The 19,878-nt window shown below is 49.9% G+C and overlaps 1 protein-coding gene and 1 long non-coding RNA gene across 5 annotated transcripts in view; one reads left to right on the forward strand and one right to left on the reverse strand.

Moving 5' to 3' along the window:
• The window catches only part of NRF1 (nuclear respiratory factor 1), a 145,864-nt gene extending 139,146 nt beyond the window's left edge, over positions 1 to 6,718 (forward strand). For 3 of the 4 annotated variants that reach the window (XM_023250560.2, XM_023250561.2, XM_023250563.2), the window contains one exon: positions 4,703 to 6,718. In XM_023250560.2, the coding sequence (XP_023106328.1) occupies positions 4,703 to 4,866 (164 nt within the window). In that variant the 3' untranslated portion in view covers positions 4,867 to 6,718. The remainder of the gene's footprint in view (positions 1 to 4,702) is intronic. The other variant, XM_045052742.1, reaches the window with a different exon arrangement.
• A 5,597-nt stretch (positions 6,719 to 12,315) lies between these two features.
• On the reverse strand, positions 12,316 to 18,715 carry LOC123384027. Its single transcript, XR_006594559.1, has 2 exons — positions 17,267 to 18,715; positions 12,316 to 12,821 (listed from the first exon to the last, which is right to left on the reverse strand). It is a non-coding gene; the product is annotated as an uncharacterized LOC123384027 (long non-coding RNA).
• Between the last annotated feature and the right edge of the window lie 1,163 nt (positions 18,716 to 19,878).

Here is a 19,878-nt window from a genome sequence, read left to right on the forward strand (position 1 = left end):
AGCCAGGGCAGAGGGCCCAGCTGCACATTGCTGAGGCCAGTAATAGACTCCCTTGGCCTATTGCCAGAAGGAGGCATCTGGTACCTCACGCTGTGGGAAACAGAACATGAACCAGAGCCAGCCCTGGCCTTGAAGTAGCCCTCTGTCAAATAGCAAGGTCTATCCACGCGCACTGACCGGGCCACGCCAGAATATGCACTACTGTCCTGGTGCTTGCTGAGAGTCCAGAGGAGGCCACTCTCAAGTATCGACTGGGGCTGGGATGGGGCCAGCTTCCGAGAGGAGGGACCACTGAGCTGCTTTCTAAAGGGGAAGGCGTGGGGAGTGAGGGAGTTCCCAGTGGTGAACAACTTGAGCAAAGACTTAGAGGAAGGAGCGTGCCGCTGGGTCATGAGATGAGAGGAGCCGGGGTAGCGCCCGAGCACGGAGTACCTGTGTTTGAGAACGTGAGCCCGCAGAGCTAGGCCAGGGCAGAGGATGAGATGCCTTGAATGCCATGTCCAACGGGAGCATTTTTTTAATAGGCTTTGGGAACCTTTTGAACGTGGAGTTTGAAGAGTTTGAGATAGAGGATTGATGTGGGATGGGAAGCTGTCTCAGGTGGCAGGGAGGGGGAACTGAAAGAGGACTGGGTAGAGACAGTTTTTTGTGTTTTTTTAATGTTTATTTAGCTAGTCTACAGGACAATATTGGTTTCAGCAGTAGAGTTTAGTGATTCATCATTAAATGTAACACCCGGTGCCCATCACAAGTGCCCTCCTTAGTACCCATCACCCATCTAGCCCATCCCCCTGCCCACCTCCCTCCATCAACCCATAGTTTGTTCTCTGTCAGTAAAAGTCTCTTGCGGTTTGTTAACCCCTCTTCTCTTTCCCCCCTCTTCCCATTTATTCATCTGGTGTGTTTCTTAAATTCCACATGTGGGTGAAATCATACGGTATCTGTCTTTCCCTGATTGACTTTTTTCTCTTAGCACAATACATTCTGGGTCCATCCACATTGTTGCAGATGGCTGGTTAGACACATTTAGGAGCTGTATGTGAAGTCTAGATGAGGGAAATTGAGCCCCACAGCGTTCTGGGGTCAGTGCCTGGCCCTCAGCCTGCCCTCCTTTCAGCCTAGCGTGCAAGTGTAGGCTGGCCTCTTCTGTGTGAGCTCCATTCCTGTTAACGCACAGCAGCCTGAGCCCAGATTTCCTAAAATGACCGTCCCCAGGCAAAACATCAAGCCCATTTCATGTTGTATCATCAAATACGGATGTCTAAACTGGCAAGATTTTCCTCTAGAACACAGAACATTGTTAAAATAACATTTTATTTTGGGGTTGGTTTTTTTTTTTTTTTTTGGCATTAGAAAATATTCTGATAAAACATCCCTTTAAAAAATTTTTATTTTCAAAAAAGTGATACGGTTTTAAATGTTAATAAAAGGACTAAAAAGCCTTAAAAAAAATAGAGAAAGAAAGAAAGAAAGAAAGAAAGAAAGAAAGAAAGAAAGAAAGAAAGAAAGAAAGACAGACAGACTATCCCCTGGAGGCGACCTTTCATGCTCTTTCTGGTGTCTTTACTGCTCTAAATAATAGTCATCTCATTAGTCCTTGAGTTGAGACATGATTGCAATTTCCTGATAACCCAGTTTGTATGTTTATATTACCGTAACTACATCGAAATTGTTCACTGCTAAGACGAGTATATTATTACGGTTACTACTTGCTTTATTCCTTCTGATTTTTAGGCAGTAATCATCAGTTCTACCCCCTTCTGGGAGACCCCTCTGAGTCCTCGGCCCCATGTGGTGGTGCCAGTCCTGCCTGTCTGTCCTCCCAGGCATGCCGCACAGCTCTGGTCCTGGGTCCCTCATCCTTCCCCAGAGCTCTTCGCAGTGGATTCTCTGTTTTTCTCTCTCACTGCTGTGCAGCACCTCCTTCAGAACCTCCCGAGAAACCATGGAGGGGTGACCAGCTTCCAGACCCCCCCACACGTCTGAAGATGTCTTTCTCCTGCCCACACACCCTGTCGAAAGGGGTGTCATTTCATGGGCGGGGAACCCAGTTCTCCCGGAAGGCATTTTCTCCCAGACACTTGAAGGTGTTTGCTTCATCTAGCTTCCAGGTTTGCTTTTGACAAGTCCCATAATATTCTGACCCCTGGCTCCTTGTGTAGGACTTTTTTTTTCCGTTCTGGAATTCTTCAGGGTCCTTGCTTTATCCCTCATGTTCTGAAATTTTGCAAAGATGTTCCTTAGAGTCTCGATCTTTTGTCATCTTTTCTGCTGGGCATCTCGTGGGCCCTTTCTATCTGAAATGCATGGTTTTCAGTTCTAGAAATTTATTTACAATGTATCTGATAATTTCCCACCTTCTGGTTTTTTTACCCTCTGGCATCCTGTTTCATCAGAGGTTGGACTCCTTTGGCCTCCTATTTTTCTCTCCTCCTTCCCATCTTTTAACCTTTTCTACTTTGTGAAAAACGTCCTTGATTTCTTCATCTTCTGCTTTCTTTAGAATGTATTTCATCTGTTAGATTTTTCATCCTAAATTTTTTTTCATACACCTTTTTAAGAAAAGCATCCCGGGGCGCCTGGGTGGCGCAGTCGGTTAAGCGTCCGACTTCAGCCAGGTCACTATCTCGCGGTCCGTGAGTTCGAGCCCCGCGTCGGGCTCTGGGCTGACAGCTCAGAGCCTGGAGCCTGCTTCCGATTCTGTGTCTCCCTCGCTCTCTGCCCCTCGCCCACTTGCACTCTGTCTCTGTCTCTGTCTCTGTCTCTGTCTCTCTCTCAAAAATAAATAAATGGATAAAAAAAATTTTTTAAAAGGAGTGGCTCATATGTATTTGTGGAAGAGAGGAATATCCCTGTAACTTAAAATATATCGCAGATTGGGGCGCCTGGGTGGCGCAGTCGGTTAAGCGTCCAACTTCAGCCAGGTCACGATCTCGCGGTCCGGGAGTTCGAGCCCTGCGTCAGGCTCTGGGCTGATGGCTCAGAGCCTGGAGCCTGTTTCCGATTCTGTGTCTCCCTCTCTCTCTGCCCCTCCCCCGTTCATGCTGTGTCTCTCTCTGTCCCAAAAATAAATAAACGTTGAAAAAAAAAAATTTTTTTTTAAAAAAAGAAAAGCATCCCATCTTTATGCTACAAATCTCTTCTCTCTCTGAAGATACTAGAGTTTGGGGGCTTTTGTTTTCCTCTGCCCCCAGCATTGGGTGTTGTCTGCAGCCTTGTTCCCGATGAGCTAGAGCCTCGGGGAGAGCAGGGCAGAGCTAGGTGGTCTATAGGCCCGGGGATGGGGGTGAGTGTTTTCGGTGTCTTCCCCCCGCACTGCCCCACCGAGAGATATCATGACAGCACTGTGGTCTTTTCCCGGGCCTCTCCAGGTCCCTTTCTCAACACAGTGGTAGAACTTCAGATGTCCTGTCAACAAAGGTCTGGGTGTCTGGGTGTTGGAATTGGCGGGAGCTACCGATCCAGTCAAGCTGAATACACACTTTTAGCCAATTCCCGTTTTCAGCCTCGTCTCTCGGTACAGTAGTGAGAGCTACATGTCCCGCGCCCTCCGTGAACACGGGACTTGCTTCCGCGTCTCTGATAAGTCAGAACCACTTTACGTGTGCTTTTCATCTTCAGAAAACATGTTGACATCCTTCATTTATATCCTTTCCCCTCCCCTTAAGTATTTAGTTTTAAGAGGAAGAGGAGCTTGATATGTACATTAATTCTGCCTCATTTAAGTGGAGATCCTTTTTTTAAAAAAGATATGTCCTATAAAACGATCAACTTTTCGGGGCACCTGGGTGGCTCAGTCGGTTAAGCGTCTGACTTTGGCTCGGGTCGTGATCTCGTGGTCCATGGGTTTGAGCCCCGCATCGGGCTCTGTGCTGACAGCTCAGAGCCTGGAGCCTGTTTCGGATTCTGTGTCTCCTCCTCTCTCTACCCTTCCCCTGCTCACACTCTGTGTCTTTCTGTCTCTCAATAATAAATAAACATTAAAAAAAAAGGTCAACTTTTCTTATGAAGGACTGCCGTTTTTCTGAGATCACGTGCTTCTTCCTTTCTTTGTAGTTAAACCTTCCTTTCTACTGTGAAATGATAGTGATATTAAGAGACAGTTGGGTCTTTTCAAATTGCCCCAAAATTGTATTTTAAAATTGTAGTGGTCTGTGGCTCTAAAATCAAGAAAACCGTGCCCTAAGCATTTTTTTTCAAATAAGTGAACACTGAAGGGAGGGGGCGGTGGCCAGAAAACAGGATAGGATTGAGGGAGACATGTTTTTAAGCTGAGAGAAACTCGAGCATAGGCAGACAGACGATTAAGAAGTCAGTAACAGAACATCAAAGGAAATTAATGGCAGCCTCTCCTAGAGGAAGGAGGCAGTCAGCAGGGATGGGCTGGGGAGGAGGGTTCACACCTGACCGGCCTGGCTTCCTAACGGTGGAGGCAGGCAGCGTCATCTCCTGGCAGACCGGGGGGACCCTGCCCTGGGGCACGTTTCCACAATTTTTTTTCAAACTTCCCTTTCCTGATAGTCTATTTTAAAGAATTAAAATGGGTAAGAAGAGGGATGTATTTATGCCTGTGCAGTCGGTGTGCGACTAATAAGAGGCTGGACAGCGGTGCCCCGAAGGGCTGGGGTTGGCTGCCCTGTCCAGCCGGCATCTGGGAAGCTGAGCCCGATCCCCACCAACAGTCTCCCCTTTGTCTCCCCAGGACTGGTCCAGATCCCTGTGAGCATGTACCAGACTGTGGTAACCAGCCTCGCCCAGGGCAATGGGCCGGTGCAGGTGGCCATGGCCCCTGTGACCACCAGGATATCGGACAGCACAGTTACCATGGACGGCCAGGCTGTGGAGGTGGTGACGCTGGAACAGTGACATGCGGCCATACCATGGCGTCGCTTTCTAGTCTACTTCAAAATTTTTTACACGTTTGCAGAGGTGCAATCAAATGGAATTAAGTCCCTCGACTTGGGAAGAAAAGTTTTGTTAACCTTTTTTTTAAAAAGGAAGAAAGGCAGTGGGTTTTGGAATTGCATTTTTTAAAGCACCACTCTTGATTTTCTGGGATTGGTGGAATAAGATACTGTGTTGTCAGTTTCACTGTCCCGAAAAAGCCAAATTGTGGCAGGACCTCTTTCTGCAGAAACATGTGTGTATACTTATGTGTGTGTATGTGTGAATGTGAATATATGTATATGTGTACATATGGATATACACATTTACATATATATAAAGTATATATATATGTATGTATGTAGATATATATATATATATATATATGAAACCCGCATGGAATTATCTATATGAAATCAAGGTGAGCTGTGGAAAAATATAATTCACCCAGTTTAGTGGGTGTAGGGTACGTGGCCAGACACAGTCACCCGGTTTTTGTTCATACCAGGGTCATGCGTTGAGCTACTGACAAACTCAGGCGGAGGTGACCATGCCCTTCACCAAAGCTGCCTCCCAGTGGCCACCCAGAACTCTCCCTGCTGGACTCACCTGAAGAAGGAGGTTCCGGAATGGGGTGGGTCCAGAAATTGTGTTTGCAAGGTCCAAGGGCCTCGTGGTCTGGCAGCTGAGATGCTCCTCGGGCTGGCCCAGGTGCTGACCTTGCCACAGGCAGGTGAATGTCCTTAAAGCTCCAGGCCGGGACGAGAGGGTTTTCCTCAGCCTCCCATCTCCTCCCCTTCCCAGGAAGTCGTCTTGATCTCATGACTATTAAAATATTGCTCTGGTTTTAAGGTCAGTCTCCTGAATTGGTCATGTATATGAACTGAAGGTAACAGAAGTATTAAGGGTTTTTTGGAGCGCGTGCGCGTCAGGTGTGCCTGGGGGTGTGTGCTTGGAGGGGAGAGAGTGGGAGGGGGAGGGGAGGGGTTGGAAGGGGAAAGGAAGGAGGGAGAGGAAAATCTTCAAAGACCAGGGCACACCAATGGGAGCAATTTTTTCCCTTCCAGTACGTTTCTGTAGCTTCACAGAGGAGACTGGAACTCACAGGGCCACCTGGCTCTTCCTACTGCGGGACCTCAGAAGAGAAAGGGACCTAGGATGTTTCCTGCACCCCGGCTCAGGCCCTGATTCAGAAGGGACCCTGCAGTTTTCCCAGGCTCCTCCTGGTGGGTCAGGCCCCACAGCTTCCTCCTCACAGGTGCCGACTGGTCTGGGTGTTCTCTGTAACTGGTAAATTCTGTGATTTCTCAGCTGCAAGCCCTGCGTCTCCAGTGGCTAAATTCACCTGACTTCTCGACAGGCCAAATCTCTGCTCCTTGAGTACAGGGACAACTCTTCCTCCCTCCTCCCGGGCCCCCCATGTGTGATCGTGTATTTAAATGTGTTTTTTTTTAATGCGACATTAAAAGATTCTTCACGTCTTGCTCAGCCTTTGAGAAAAGTTTCAGATTCTTGTATTTGCTTGTTTTATATAAAATTATCTAATGTTCTTTGTATGTTTTTTTCTGTACGTAATAGGGGGAGGGAAGGGAAATTTACATATAAACAGTCCTAGTTCTACAACTTGTTATTTTTTTAATTATTATTTTTTATCGTCATTGTGAAGCTGTTCAGGGGCTTTAAAGTCCGTGTTCCATTGTGGTGAAATAACCTCCTAATAGTTTGAGAAATTGCCGAGAAGAAGAAAAGCAAAACCCAAGTAGCAGAGCATGGATTCTGTGTTGTTTCCCATTCTGTCTATTACTGCCTCATTCAATAAATAGTTTAAAATGTGGCAACAGGAAGTGGAATGTTCATCTCTATAGGAGCACTTGGCCTCTTAGAACTCTTTTGGGGTGGCCTGTTCTGCTTTGTAAAAGGTGCTTGTAACTCAAGCTCGGTGGTCCTTGACTGGTGCTCTGTGGCGTTGTGGAGGCCTGCAAGGAGAGTGCTAGGACAGGGCCAGGGCCTCCTGGCCGGCGCCCGCCTCCAGAGCAGCTTCACTGAGTTCGTTTTATAAACTGCTGCCCTGGGGGTGCAGGGCAGGGAGGGGGTTTGGGATCTAGTTTGAAAAACCCTAAAGATAGTTTGAAGACTCTACTCTGGAGTTCTTTAAGGGTTAATTGCATTCCACATTAAAAATCAGGAGGCAGGGGCGCCTGGGTGGCTCAGTCGGTTGACTGAGCCGACTTCGGCTCAGGTCATGATCTCGCGGTCCGGGAGTTCGAGCCCCGCGTCGGGCTCTGTGCTGACAGCTCAGAGCCTGGAGCCTGTTTCGGATTCTGTGTCTCCCTCTCTCTGACCCTCCCCCATTCATGCTCTGTCTCTCTCTATCTGAAAAATAAATAAACGTTAAAAATCAGGATGCATGATGGTGCCTGTCCATCAGGGTTCCCTCCACGTGAGTGTTGTTCAGTATTGCAGTGGATTATCCTTCTTGAAGCAGAGGCCTCAAGCCACTAATTGTTCCCTTAAGTCCTCGCTCCTTGGGTTCTGTCACGGCTCACGTGGCGACCTCCATCTTTCCAGCCGTGCCTCCTCCCACAGCCCCAGCTTTAGGCCATTGGTTTTGAACCTCTGTGTTTGTGGCCACTCTGTGCCTCAGCCTAGAATGATGCCCTCCTCGCTGTTGCCATCACCCCCTTCCCGGTTGCTGGAGGTTTAGGTCAGTTTCGTGATAATGATTTAAATGGATGAATGGAGAAGACAAGATGTTTTCCTTGATGACTGACAGCGGCTCAGTAAAACCAGCGCCACCTCTCCCTCTTCCTGAACAAACGACACACTGTTGGCTGCTTGCACTAGAGGGTGAACAGAGAGGATTGACTGCAGCCAAATCGACCAAACGTCATTGCCATTGACCACCCAGGAACAGCGGGTTATCTAGAGTACCTCCTAATGGGGCCGGCATCTCTCTGGAGGTGCCTTACTGCACAGTGCGTTCTGTTTGCCTGGCAAGACCCGGGTGCTGCCTTTTCCACAAGCATATGTTGAAAACTGTCTTTGGAGCTGATGGAGACCTTTGCTTTCATTGCTGCCTGAGTTACCACCAGCGGCGGCTGCAGGGACCAGGTAGGTAAAATCGCTGAGTGAAGTGGGAGCTGCTGGGGAGGGGAGGTGCCGCAGAGTGGAGAGCATCTGTCTAAAGGGAGCAGCCTCTCCTGAGTGCCCAGAGATTGCCACCAAGTGGAAGGAATATGGGCCCTAGAGGCCCCATCTTCATAATTTTCCAGAGACGATGGGGAATCCAGATTGGTGTACGAATCTCCTGATTTCAACAAATCAAAAATCCTTCACATATTCTGCAGGGGAAAACAAACAAACAAACAAACACCCGTAGACCAGATCTGGCTCATGTGTCAGTTTTGTTTAACTTGGTGAAACCCTGCCATGTGCCAGATGAATACAGCCTTGGCAGGTGCCCATGGGAAACACGATGAGAGGAGACATCTTGTATGAACGCATTGCTGCAGCCCAGGGTGATAAGGTGGCATCTGGATGGAGTGTTGTAGCAGAACAAGTTCCCTTGTCTCTTCTTACCTCCTTGAGGGTCCTCTGCCTAAAGTAGCTTATCATCCAGGTAGCAAAGCTCCGGTACTCACAGAAACTAAGACTGGGCTAGGAGTTCTTGGCTGTACATCCTACATCTGAGAAGATACTGGCGATGCTGGTGACCACTGGAGTTTTCTGAACTCAGATGAGTGAGCTGAGAACCAGAAGGGCAGGGAAGAGAAGGGGCTCTCACTCTAAGCTCAGGCTGCCAGTGCACCCTGGACCTCACTCAGACCCAAGCCAGGCTCATCTTCAGCTGCTTCGCATGTGGAAAAGGGCCTACTCCTTTACGCACCTTCCTCCCTACCTGCAGCCAGTCCCCGTCCCTCCTCCATAATGCCCCCATTATGTGAGTGTGGTACCCGGCCTTGGGGTGTCCACACCAAAACTGAAGCTTAATTATTGGAAAGAGAGCCCACATTTCCTCTCTCATCCCTGCCTCGATGGGCTGTGGGTCAGGTCATCAGCCCAAGCCAGCCTGTGGCCTCAGCACAGCTCACCCTCAGATGCCAGAGTCAAGGACACCCCTCAGTGCACTCCCACCTAGCCTCTGCTGTTTGCTCCTGGTTGGCAACTCTTGAAGAAGATCCACTGGGGATGGTGGAGGGAGCACAGAGGGGCAGGTAGGACTTAAGGACGAGACTCTGAAATAGCTAGGCAGAGTAGGTTCTCCCCACCTGCTATCCCACTGCCAGTGCTGCTGGGCCCCTGAGTAAGTCCCCAACTCATTCTGAATTTGAGTTTCTCCCTTCTGAAAATTGCTGGGTAGTAGCAAATATTTATCAACTACTGGTGTCTTGGGAGTGTATTTCTACAGAACAGGGAAATTACCCATCTGCAGAGGGGGAAACCAGGGTCCCCCTGAGAACCTAGGACTTACCCAGGGCCATCTTGGGAGGCAAGGACAAGCCTGTGTCCCAAGCCCATGTCACCAGCCCTGTCCAGAGGCTCTCCTAGCTCTTGTTTAGGAGAACTATGGCTTGTCTGCAGTTAAGAGTATTTATATGGTAGCAATAATAACAGTTAACGCACAGCCCTTACAATGTGCCTTGTTCTGTTCTAGAGATTTACCTATAGATTACCTTAATCTTTACAAAATACTGTTATTATCCCCACTTTACAGATGAGCAAGCAGGTACAGAGGTTAAGTTGAAAGTCGCTTATTTAATATTTGGGAGAAAAGGCTAGAAACTATCGTCCCAAATTTAAGGCATTTGTAATTAAAGTATAATTTTTTTTAAAGTAGGCTCCACGCCCAATGTGGGGTTGAACTGATGACGATGAGATCAAGAGTCGCACACTCTACCAACTAAGCCAGCCAGGCACCCCTAAGGCACTTGTAATAACAATCGTTGGTGCAACTTAAATTAATTGGGCCTGAACTCAGATTTTCTTCTGAGTTTATCTACCCTTTAAGAAACTAGTGTTCTTGGGGCGCCTGGGTGGCTCAGTCTGTTGAGCGTCCGACTTCAGCTCAGGTCACGATCTCAGGATCCGGGAGTTCGAGCCCCGCGTCGGGCTCTGGGCTGATGGCTCAGAGCCTGGAGCCTGCTTCCGATTCTGTGTCTCCCTCTCTCTCTCTGCCCCTCCCCCATTCGTGCTCTGTCTCTCTCTGTCTCAAAAATAAATAAACGTTAAAAAAAAAAATTAAAAAAAAAAAAAGAAACTAGGGTTCTAACTAGCAGTAACTAAAAGGCTGCTCTGAGCAGGACACCATGCAAAATGCTGTCCACCTTTACTTCGAATCCTCTCCGCAACCCTGTACGGAGGTGAGATTTCATTTTATAGGTGCGGGAACTGAGATGGCAACTTCACAAGGTAATTGCAGAACTAGTGAACCGGAATCTGTCTCTAGAAGTTCTGCTCTTGGTACCAACAATTCAGAGGGCAGGTGTCGGAAAACCAACTGCACATCTGGATTCTCATTTTTAAAGAAACCTGCAGGTGAGTCCTGAACTTAGCCCACGTGCAGCCTCAGAGGTCCCTGCTTTCTGACTGTGCCATGGTGGCTGTCCAGGGCTTGTCACACTGGAGGAGCGGCCTCCCAGCCCCTGGACCTTTTCACCACGTGCACTCACACAGGCGAACACACACAGGAACTTGAACACGGCAGACTCTCCACGTCTCATCAGACGAGTGACCTTAGTTTCCAGTGGCTCCTTAATCAGAGAATTCAAGGAACCTAAAACATCCATTCCCACACATTCTCATTACACACAAATACTTTCTGCGAAAACCCAGTGTTAACGTTGTTAAATAATTTGATGTGAAAATAATGTTGACGCTATTCCCAAGAAGAATCTGGCCCTGTGAGATCCTGCCAGGGATGAAGGGTAGTGAAGACACTGGTGCCCGAACACCTTCTTGGGCATGAGAAGTTACATTGTCTTCGTGAAACGTCCCAGGGCCCAAACGCTGGAGAGAGATCAGTTGATGTTAAAACCCAAGGAGCTCTGAGCAAGGAGGCCAAGCTAAACCTTGGCAAAGTAGTTGGATTGTGAAGTGGTCAGTTGGGCCGAAGCCCCATACAGTCTTTGGCTCCTCAGTGGCCTCGCATGGAAGAGAATTTTAAAGCTGGAAAGGACACTAGCCACCACCCCTCATTTAGGCTATGAAGATTAAAGCCTAGAGGCATAGAGAGACTCAGGACCACATGAGTGTAGCATTGCACCCAGACTTCGGACTCTTGGCCGGGATCCTACCCACACTGAACTCTGAGCTCCTCCTGCCCTGGCCTTGCCATCTAAATTCTTAAAACCTTAGAATTTAGGGGTGCCTGGCTGGCTCAGTCAATACGGCATGCAACTCTTGACCTTGGGGTTGTGAGTTCAAGCCCCACATTAGGTGTAGAGATTACTTAAAAAATTTTTAAGGTAAAAATAAAACCTGAAAATAATCTATGCCTGCGCATTCCCCTTGCCAGAACTATTTTCATAGAGAACAATATTTAAGCCAAATAAATTAATCTGAGTCTGAAATTTGGCAGAATTTACAAAAATTGTTGCAGAAAAGAGCCATAAAGAGATACTTTGGCGGGAGAGGCAAAAAATATGGTTTTAATTCACAAGAGAAAAGAAAGACATCACTTAATAGGATTCTTTACCCTAGCCCTCAGGCTTCTCATCTGTGCGAACAGTGGGTAATGAACAATTCAGGGGACCCTATCACCAACAAGGTGCAGTGGCCCAGGTAACGTCCCTAGCTTCTCCTAGTGAATTAGCTCAGTCGAGTACAGATAAGCTGCACGGAGCTGAGATGGTCCAGGCTGTGAGTCCTGGCCTCAGTTTCCTCCTGTGCTCGCTGGTCCCAACACCTCCGGCAAGGGCCCAGCCCACCTGCCCAGACTGAATGAGATGACGCCAGAAAGAGCCTGGCGCCCGCTGGGCACCAAAACCTTTCTGGTGTGAACAGCAGAACCCAGAGGTGCCAGAGTAAAGATGAGCTGCGAATGGGGCCAAGGATCTGTGTCTTCCAGGTCAAAGTTCATCCAAACTCCTGGCCCAACTCTGAGCCTTGGTATCAGGAGACCACGGACAACTGAGGTCACGTGTCTGCCTCTGGGCCAATCAGCAATGGCCGGTGAGATTGAGGGCGGTCTACTTCACAGATAGAGAAGCTGGTGGAATGCTGGTCCACCTAGTGTTGATTGCCATGATTTCCACGCAACCTGTGACAACCCGGGGACAATGAAGCTGGGATCCTAATAGCTTCCCTGCTGTCTCACGTTGCCTCTACCAAAGAACCCTCTTAGGTCTTTGAATGTCTGGAGTCAGTAAATTAGGAGGTCACTGGGGTAACTGTGCCCCATCTGCACAATCCCACCATCCCAATAATCTCACAGTGGTTACAAATAACTTTATTGAGATGATTTACATGCCAGTCAGGTAATCCGTTTTAAAGTGAGCATCTTGGGGCGCCTGGGTCGCTCAGAAGGTTGGGCATCAGACTCTTGATCTCTCAGCTCAGGTCTTGATCTCTGATCTCTCAGCTCAGGTCTTGATCTCAAGGTCCTGAGTTCAATCCCGCCTTAGGCGTGGAGCCTTCCTGGGCTGGAGGGGGCGGGGGAGGGAGGGCGCTGAACAGCTCAACAATCTTTAGTGTGTTTACAAAGTTGTGGGACCATCACATAATCTAATTTTAGAACACTTTCATCATCACCCCCCAAAAGGTTATTTTTAACACCCCAAAAAAGAACTTGAAGGTTATATATAAAAGATACATGCGATGAAATAAGGAAATGGGAATGAGAAAGACCAAATAAAAGGAGGCCACGCATTTGCCAAGGTGGAGCCAACATTGGTGATTTGATGAAGTCTCCTTTTAGCTCTGCTCTTGACAAAGAAGTCCTGTTACCAGAAGAAAGGAACAAATCATCAGTTACTCAACAGAAACAAAGCACTAAATCCTTTTTTTAAAGTTTGAGGGAGCTCACAAGTTATTTTACATTCAACATCTGCTACATTTTTCCACCCCAAACGATAGCTTTGATTACTTCCTTAGGCTTTTAAAGCCTTGACCATTGCTTCAAAACACCTCAATTTTGAAGGTATTTTGGGAGGATCTAAACTAAGGTGGCAGTTAAGTGTCTATTCAGAGATCATTAACTATCCAAGGAAAGGGTAGGCAAGAGGTAAGTGTGGGGAGCTGTTATCAATCAATGAGCCATCTGAAATGGCCCCTTCCCAGTCCTTGGAGACCTGCAGGGAATGGGAGGAGCATTAAGGTCATTGGCCTTGAGGAAAGTGCTTTGCTATATGATATCTGCCTTCCCTTTACATCTTCCCTGCCTGCCCGTCACCATCCACCCCCACCTCCCCAATCTTGGAGGATCTGGAGCAAGAGGACAGGGTAGGTAGCTGACTACAAAGCAGACCATACTGCCAATCAAACACTGTGGGTCCCGGAGCTTGGAAGAAGGTGGAGTGGAACTCGAGTCTGAGGCTGAAGCTTCAAGGGAGTCTGGATTTAATGATGAATCATGTTTATACAGTTACGGAATTCACTCAATATGTAATTAAGGAACTAGAAGAGAGAGTCAACAGAACATGGTCAAGGTAGTGAGTGTGGAAAATAAAACCACACTGTGTTCAAACTCGCCAAGGCAAGATGCCTTTGCCTTTGTAAAGAGAGAAGACACTTGAAACATGGGTTCGGGGCACTTGAGTGGCTCCATTGAGTGTCCAACTCGATCTCGGCTCAGGTCATGATTTCATGGTTTGTGAGATCGAACCCGCATCAGGCTCTGTGCTGTCAGCACAGCTTGGGATTCTCTCTCTGCCCTTTCCCCACTGTATGTCTCTCTTTCAGAATAAACCAGATGGCTTAGTGGGTTAAGCATCTGACTTCGGCTCAGATCATGATCTTGCGGCTCATGAGTTTGAGCCCTGCGTCAGGCTCTTTGCTGACAGCTCAGAGCCTGGAGCCGGCTTTGGATTCTGTCTCCCTCTTTCTCTGCCCCTCCCCACTCGTGCTCTGTCTCTCCTCTCTCTCTCTCTTTAAAAATAAACTTTAGGGGCGCCTGGGTGGCTCAGTCGGTTGAGCGTCCGACTTTGGCTCAGGTCATGATCTCGCAGTCCATGAGTTCGAGCCCCGCGTCGGGCTCTGAGCTGATGGCTCAGAGCCTGGAGCCTGCTTCCGAATCTGTGTCTCCCTCTCTCTCTGCCCCTCCCCCGTTCATGCTCTGTCTCTGTCTCAAAAATAAAAACGTTAAAAAAAAATTTTTTTTTTAAATAAACTTTAGGGGCGCCTGGGTGGCGCAGTTGGTTGAGCGTCCGACTTCAGCCAGGTCACGATCTCGCGGTCCGTGAGTTCGAGCCCCGCGTCAGGCTCTGGGCTGATGGCTCAGAGCCTGGAGCCTGTTTCTGATTCTGTGTCTCCCTCTCTCTCTGCCCCTCCCCCGTTCATGCTCTGTCTCTCTCTGTCCCAAAAATAAATAAACGTTGAAAAAAAAATTAAAATAAAATAAAATAAACTTTAAAAACCAAATAAATAAACTGTTTTTAAAAGTCTGTTTCTTGATTAAAAAAAAAAAAAAAACTGGTGGGTTCACCAGTGGCAGTGAAGGGCTGGATCTCTTTCCCATGAGGGGCACCTCTGTCTGCATCTCCCCTCCCCCATAACCCCCACAGGAAGTTGTCCTTGCTCTCCTGGTCCTAAAGGTGCCTGGCCCCGTCAGGCCCCCATGCCACCTTCCCAGGATTGCTAAGGAGGCAGAAGACTGGCTCCCAGAAGCTGGGGACCTCCAGTGCTGCTGGGGGTGAAGGACGCATACAGGAGACCCTCCAGAAGTACCTACTGATGGGCTAGGCAAGGGCCATGGTCGGGAAAAGGGAGCCTTCATTGCCGCCTCCATCACCATCCCCTAGACCTGCTGCCTCTTCTTCCACCTGACATCTCACCCTGAGAAACCCCAGTGGAGCCAGTGCAGCGGGGAGGCCTGAAAGGTTCAAGTCAGGCTTCAGCCAACACTTAATGGCAGAGCTTTGAGAACCTTGCATGGGACAGATCCACCGACAAAACCGCACTGCCCACCAGCCGTGCCACTACAGTTTTTGGCTTTCCAGTATCTGCTGAGAAAAGACACATCCCCTATGGATCCAAAGTTCTTCAATTAATTTGCAGTTTGTTCACAACAGCCTTTACGTGCATCTCAAAACCTGTGCGCCCGTGAGCTGAATAATGCCTGGGTCACAGTCCAGGAGCTGAGGGAGATGTAAGCCACCTGCACTTGGGCAAGGAAGCAGCTTCAGCGTAAAGCGACGTCTCACACAGCGACAAAGCATCTGGTCCAGCCCCCATCTGAGGCGGCCACCCACCCTAGCACCCCAACGCCTTTGCTGGAACATCTCCGGGGACGAGGAGCTTGCCCATCCTAAGTCATAGCCCGACGGACCAGTAAGGAAGTTCTGGGAGGCAATCTGCCTCTCTGTAAAACCTACTCACTGCCTCTGCAGTCACAGAGAATTATGAAGGTCCCCTTTCTTCCAAATAATTGAAAACAGCCTTCACATTCCCACCCAAACCTTTTCACAGCCAAAATCTCCAGTTCCGATTTTTCCTGGAGATTGGTCAGCTGTTTCCAAATATAAAGTGGACCAGATTTCCTGAATGATCCTCCCAGTGAAAACCAAAAAAAAGCTGAATTTTAAAACTTTTTTTTATTTTTTTTTCTAGTAATCTCTACAGCCGATATGGGACTTGAACACACAACGCCGAGATCAAGAGTTGTATGTTCTTCCAACTGAGCCAGCCAGGCACTCTTAAAATACCTCTTTTATTTTTTAATTTTTTTTTTTTTTTTTGAGAGGGAAAGAGACAGAGGTGAGCGGGGGAGGGACAGAGAGAGAGAGAACACAGAATCTGAAGCAGGTTCCAGGCTCTGAGCTGTCAGCAGAGCCTGACATAGGGCTTGAACTCACAAACCCCAAAATCATGACAAGCTGAAGTCAGGATGCTTAGCTGACTGAGCCACAGGCAATTATGTAATCCTCAGAAGAGCATGTGGGTACCCGAAATGTCACTGGTCCCAGCTCACCGATTGAGACCCTCTGAGGAGGGTACCAGACCCTGACCAAGGTACAGACACAGCCTACTCACCTCCCGTGACCCGCTGCTGTCCCTCCCTCAATGCCATCTCAGGTGAATGTGTGGTCTCAACCAAAGTCACCAGATCTTTCTGCCTTCATTTCAGTAGTCCGGTCTCCTCCATTCTTACCCTAGTACAACTGAGGTTTCTTCCTCACCTAAGCACAGGATTTTCACCTCTTGAGATGTCAACTTGCTTCTAACTTATTCTACCCTGGGGGTTCTTGGCCTCTGCTCTATTGATATTTGGAGCCTATTACTCTGTGGCGTCCTATGCATTGCAGGCTCTTCAACAGCGTCCCTGACCCTCACCTACTGGAGACCAGTAGCAACCCTCACCTCCAGTTATGACAATCAGGTGTCTCCAGATATTGCCAGATGTTCCCCAGAGGGGCAAAACTCACCCCCCTCCACTCCACTGAGACTGCTGAGGGACCATCAGGCAAGCTAAGGGCAAAGCCCGAGCCAGCACCCCCCCACCCCCGCCCCCACAGGTGGGGTATGTGTGATATTCCTCAGGCACTCCTGGCTGCCCAAGAACAAAGGAAAGGAAAGAAAACAAATGGTTAACTGATAGAGATCACAGTCATCCTGGATGCGAGCCTCCATCAGTTTGCAAATGTCTTAGTGAATTACAAGAAAAAGGCAATCTTATCAATAGCCGAATCTCCGGTCACCTGTAGACTCAGTTTCCTGGAGCCCCAACATCACCCCTCTGTAGTGATGTGAGGGAAAGGCAAGACAAGACGGAAATGGCAGGTAAAATTAAATTTCCTTATAACCTGCAGCCCATTGACTAGTACTTGAGGCACATACAGAGTATATAACATTCCTCCAGGAAGCCCCTGCCATCCACCTTGGCTTGACAAAACAAGGCCTCAGGTATCTTAGGAGTCCTCTAGCATATCAAAGTCCCTCTGGAGGCCTCCTTTTTGTCTTTACCTCTCCCAGTTCCAAAGTACATAAGCAGTCACTCTTCACAGCCCCAGCACAGCTCTTCCTGCCCGCAGGTCCTGTCCCTTGCTGTAACAAAATCACCATTTTGCACCGATCGGGAATTCTTTCTTGGCCGTGGGCTCCAGACCCCAAGAACCCGACCACCATCACCCCAAAACCTCATCAAGACCACTGTTCTGTACAGACCTGGTTGCCTCAGCCACATGCTGCATCCTGGCAGCAAATGGGCACAGAGAGAACAGGATCCTACCTTGGCACGGCCATCCTTCAGCCGGAACACAGACTGGGGGGCGGTTCCCAGGCTTCTCCATCTCCCCTACTCCTGCTCTGGCTTGTTCCTTCGCCAGGAGCTGCTGCTGCCTGCGTCTCTCCCCAGACCTTCTCTAAGGCTCAGTGCAGGTGCTGCCTTGAAAGCTCACAGGCTCCCCCTGCCCCAGGGGCCATTCCTGATTCCAGGCCCAGCACCTCGCACCATCTGACTGCTTGCACCTGCCTTCTATCCACACTGCCCCGCTTGAGCTCTACATCGGCCCATGGGCCTCTTGCAAGCCCAGGCCTTCACCATTAACACCCAACAGGATTATCGGTCAACTCATGGCACCCGACTCCTCTCTGCATCAAGGCTGGTCTTCCCGGGAAGCCTGTCACACATGGTTTCAATGGACACTGTGCTCAGAAAGCTGCCAGACCTAAAAGAGGTGGGGTCCCTGCCACCTCAGTCCTCAGGCCAGAGCCATCTGCCAGGCCCTGACCCTGGGGCAACACTTCCCTTTGACCTTGGCGTGGGACGGCCGGGGGGGTGGGGGGGGGAGTGTTGTTGAGGGTCTTTTACATTCCTGGGGAACTGGGACTCTGGAGGTGACCAGGAATGGTAGAGGTGTCCAAGATCACAGAAATCAATCCCAACAGGATTCCAGGACCTCCCAGTCCCATGCCAGGCACCTACCATGTGGTCCCTAGCGCACAACTATGAGTGAGAGAGCCTGGCCCTCGAACAGCTTTGAGCTGATGGGGAAACAGACCCACCAACATGCTTTCAAGTGAGACAGCCAGGGCCGGGCCCAGGGAAGGCTGTGCCCTGGGCACTGAGGCAAAGGGAAGGTGGCTAGACATGGACATTGATGGAATCTCCTAGCAGAGCATGAGGAGAAGCTGGGGGGGGGGGGGGTGAGAAGGGGGCAGACTGCCTAGTAGGCAGGGTCCCAAAAACCAGGTAAGGGGCTGGGCTTTATCCTGGTGGTGGTAGAGCAGGGAGGGTTTGTCACGGTCAGGTTAGTGCAGGGGACAGTCAGGAGAGAACGCGGAGCCCGGTAGGGAGCCAGCAGTGGTGGTGTCCGGGCCTTCCCTGCTGGCCCTGGTTCTGCCTCCACCTCCCTCAGCAACCACGGCCCCCCAGACTGGGGCAAGAACCCCTGAGGTGGCTACCAGGACCCCCACGGAGGCCAGTGTCCCAGTCAGCTCCCTGCCCCCTGGTTCAGAGCAGCGATTCACAGCTCTGGAGGCAGATGGCCAGGGCTCAAATTCCCTGCTTCTCACCAAGGTCAAGGTGCTTCATGTCCTAACCCCGGCTGGCCCGCACTTGTGAGGATTAATTGAAATCATGAAAATACTGCACACAGCAAGTGCTGAAAGATCAGTAGCTTTAACCACGACTAAACCTGTCCAAAGCCCCCCAATTTCTTCTTTTAATTCCCCTCCCCATGAAGGCCCAAGAATAATCTCACTCCTGCCTGCACGTCCAAGACCCAAAGTAGCCAGCCCGAGGCAGGAGGGTCATGGAGGACGTCGGCCCACCCTGGCCACCGGCTCTGCTCACCTCCGCTGGCTTTGGCTATAAATTTATTCTAATGATGTTGCTTACCTGTTTACCATTCAGCAGCCACACCGAGCGCTGTGATTGCACAGACGGTTAGTTACCCATGATCTGCCTGCGGGTGGACACCGGCCTTCCTGTGCCCACCCCCCACCCCCACCCCTGGCCTCCCTCCATTCATTTCACCTGATCACATCCCCCTCTGCCTTCCAAGGCTCCCACTGCCCCCTGGGCCTGCTTCCCCATACAAAACCTGCACTTTCTCAGACTTTCTTCCTCTTCCGCCCCTAGTACCAGGTCTCGCCCTACCGCAACCCCCGCCCCCATCCGGGGCCTTTCAGGTGCCCCTCGCACCCTTCCTCCCACTGCCCATTCTGACCACAGCCCCAGTGCTAATGCACCGCCTGGTATGCTGGGTGCTTAATAAATGCTTGGCAACAAGGACAAACTCTCGTCCTCATGTCTGGCACATAATGTATCAGGTTTTTAAACTCAGTTGCAGCCTGTGAGAGGACAGTGTTTCTTCCTTTCTGTCTCTTTCTTTCCAAGAGCCATGGGTTCAGATGGCCATGCACCCCCACCAGCCTGCTTCCCCTCCCTCACACCCCCATCTTCCTTGTTCAGCCCAACTCTTCCCAAAAAACGTTGCAGCTGTGTGGAGTCCCGAGTCCAGAGTGAGCCAAGGGAGGTCTGCCTGGCCCCGCCCACCCACCAGCCCATGGCTGGTACCACTCTCCCCCCTGAAGGCAAGTGAGGGGGACAAGGCTAGACTTGCAGGGGATGGGGGTCTCCCAGGAAATGCAGGGCTGGGGAACAGGGAAAAGGCCTTTGCATTTCTATTTCTACTGTTCACCTCCGGTCAGATCACATTCTTCCCCCCCCACCCCATGGGGCCCTAGTCCTGGGATCCAGCAGGTCTGTCCACCGCACTCACACCCATCCCAAGCCACGCTGGGTCCCTGACCCTCTGGCCTGTCTTGGAACCCCCGCTGCACCCCAGGCTCTGAGACACCAGCCTGACACTGAGGTCCAGCCCACAGGCCACCCAC

The sequence above is a fragment of the Felis catus genome, chromosome A2, assembly GCF_018350175.1.
Source record: "Felis catus isolate Fca126 chromosome A2, F.catus_Fca126_mat1.0, whole genome shotgun sequence".
Taxonomy (NCBI): Eukaryota; Metazoa; Chordata; class Mammalia; order Carnivora; family Felidae; genus Felis; species Felis catus.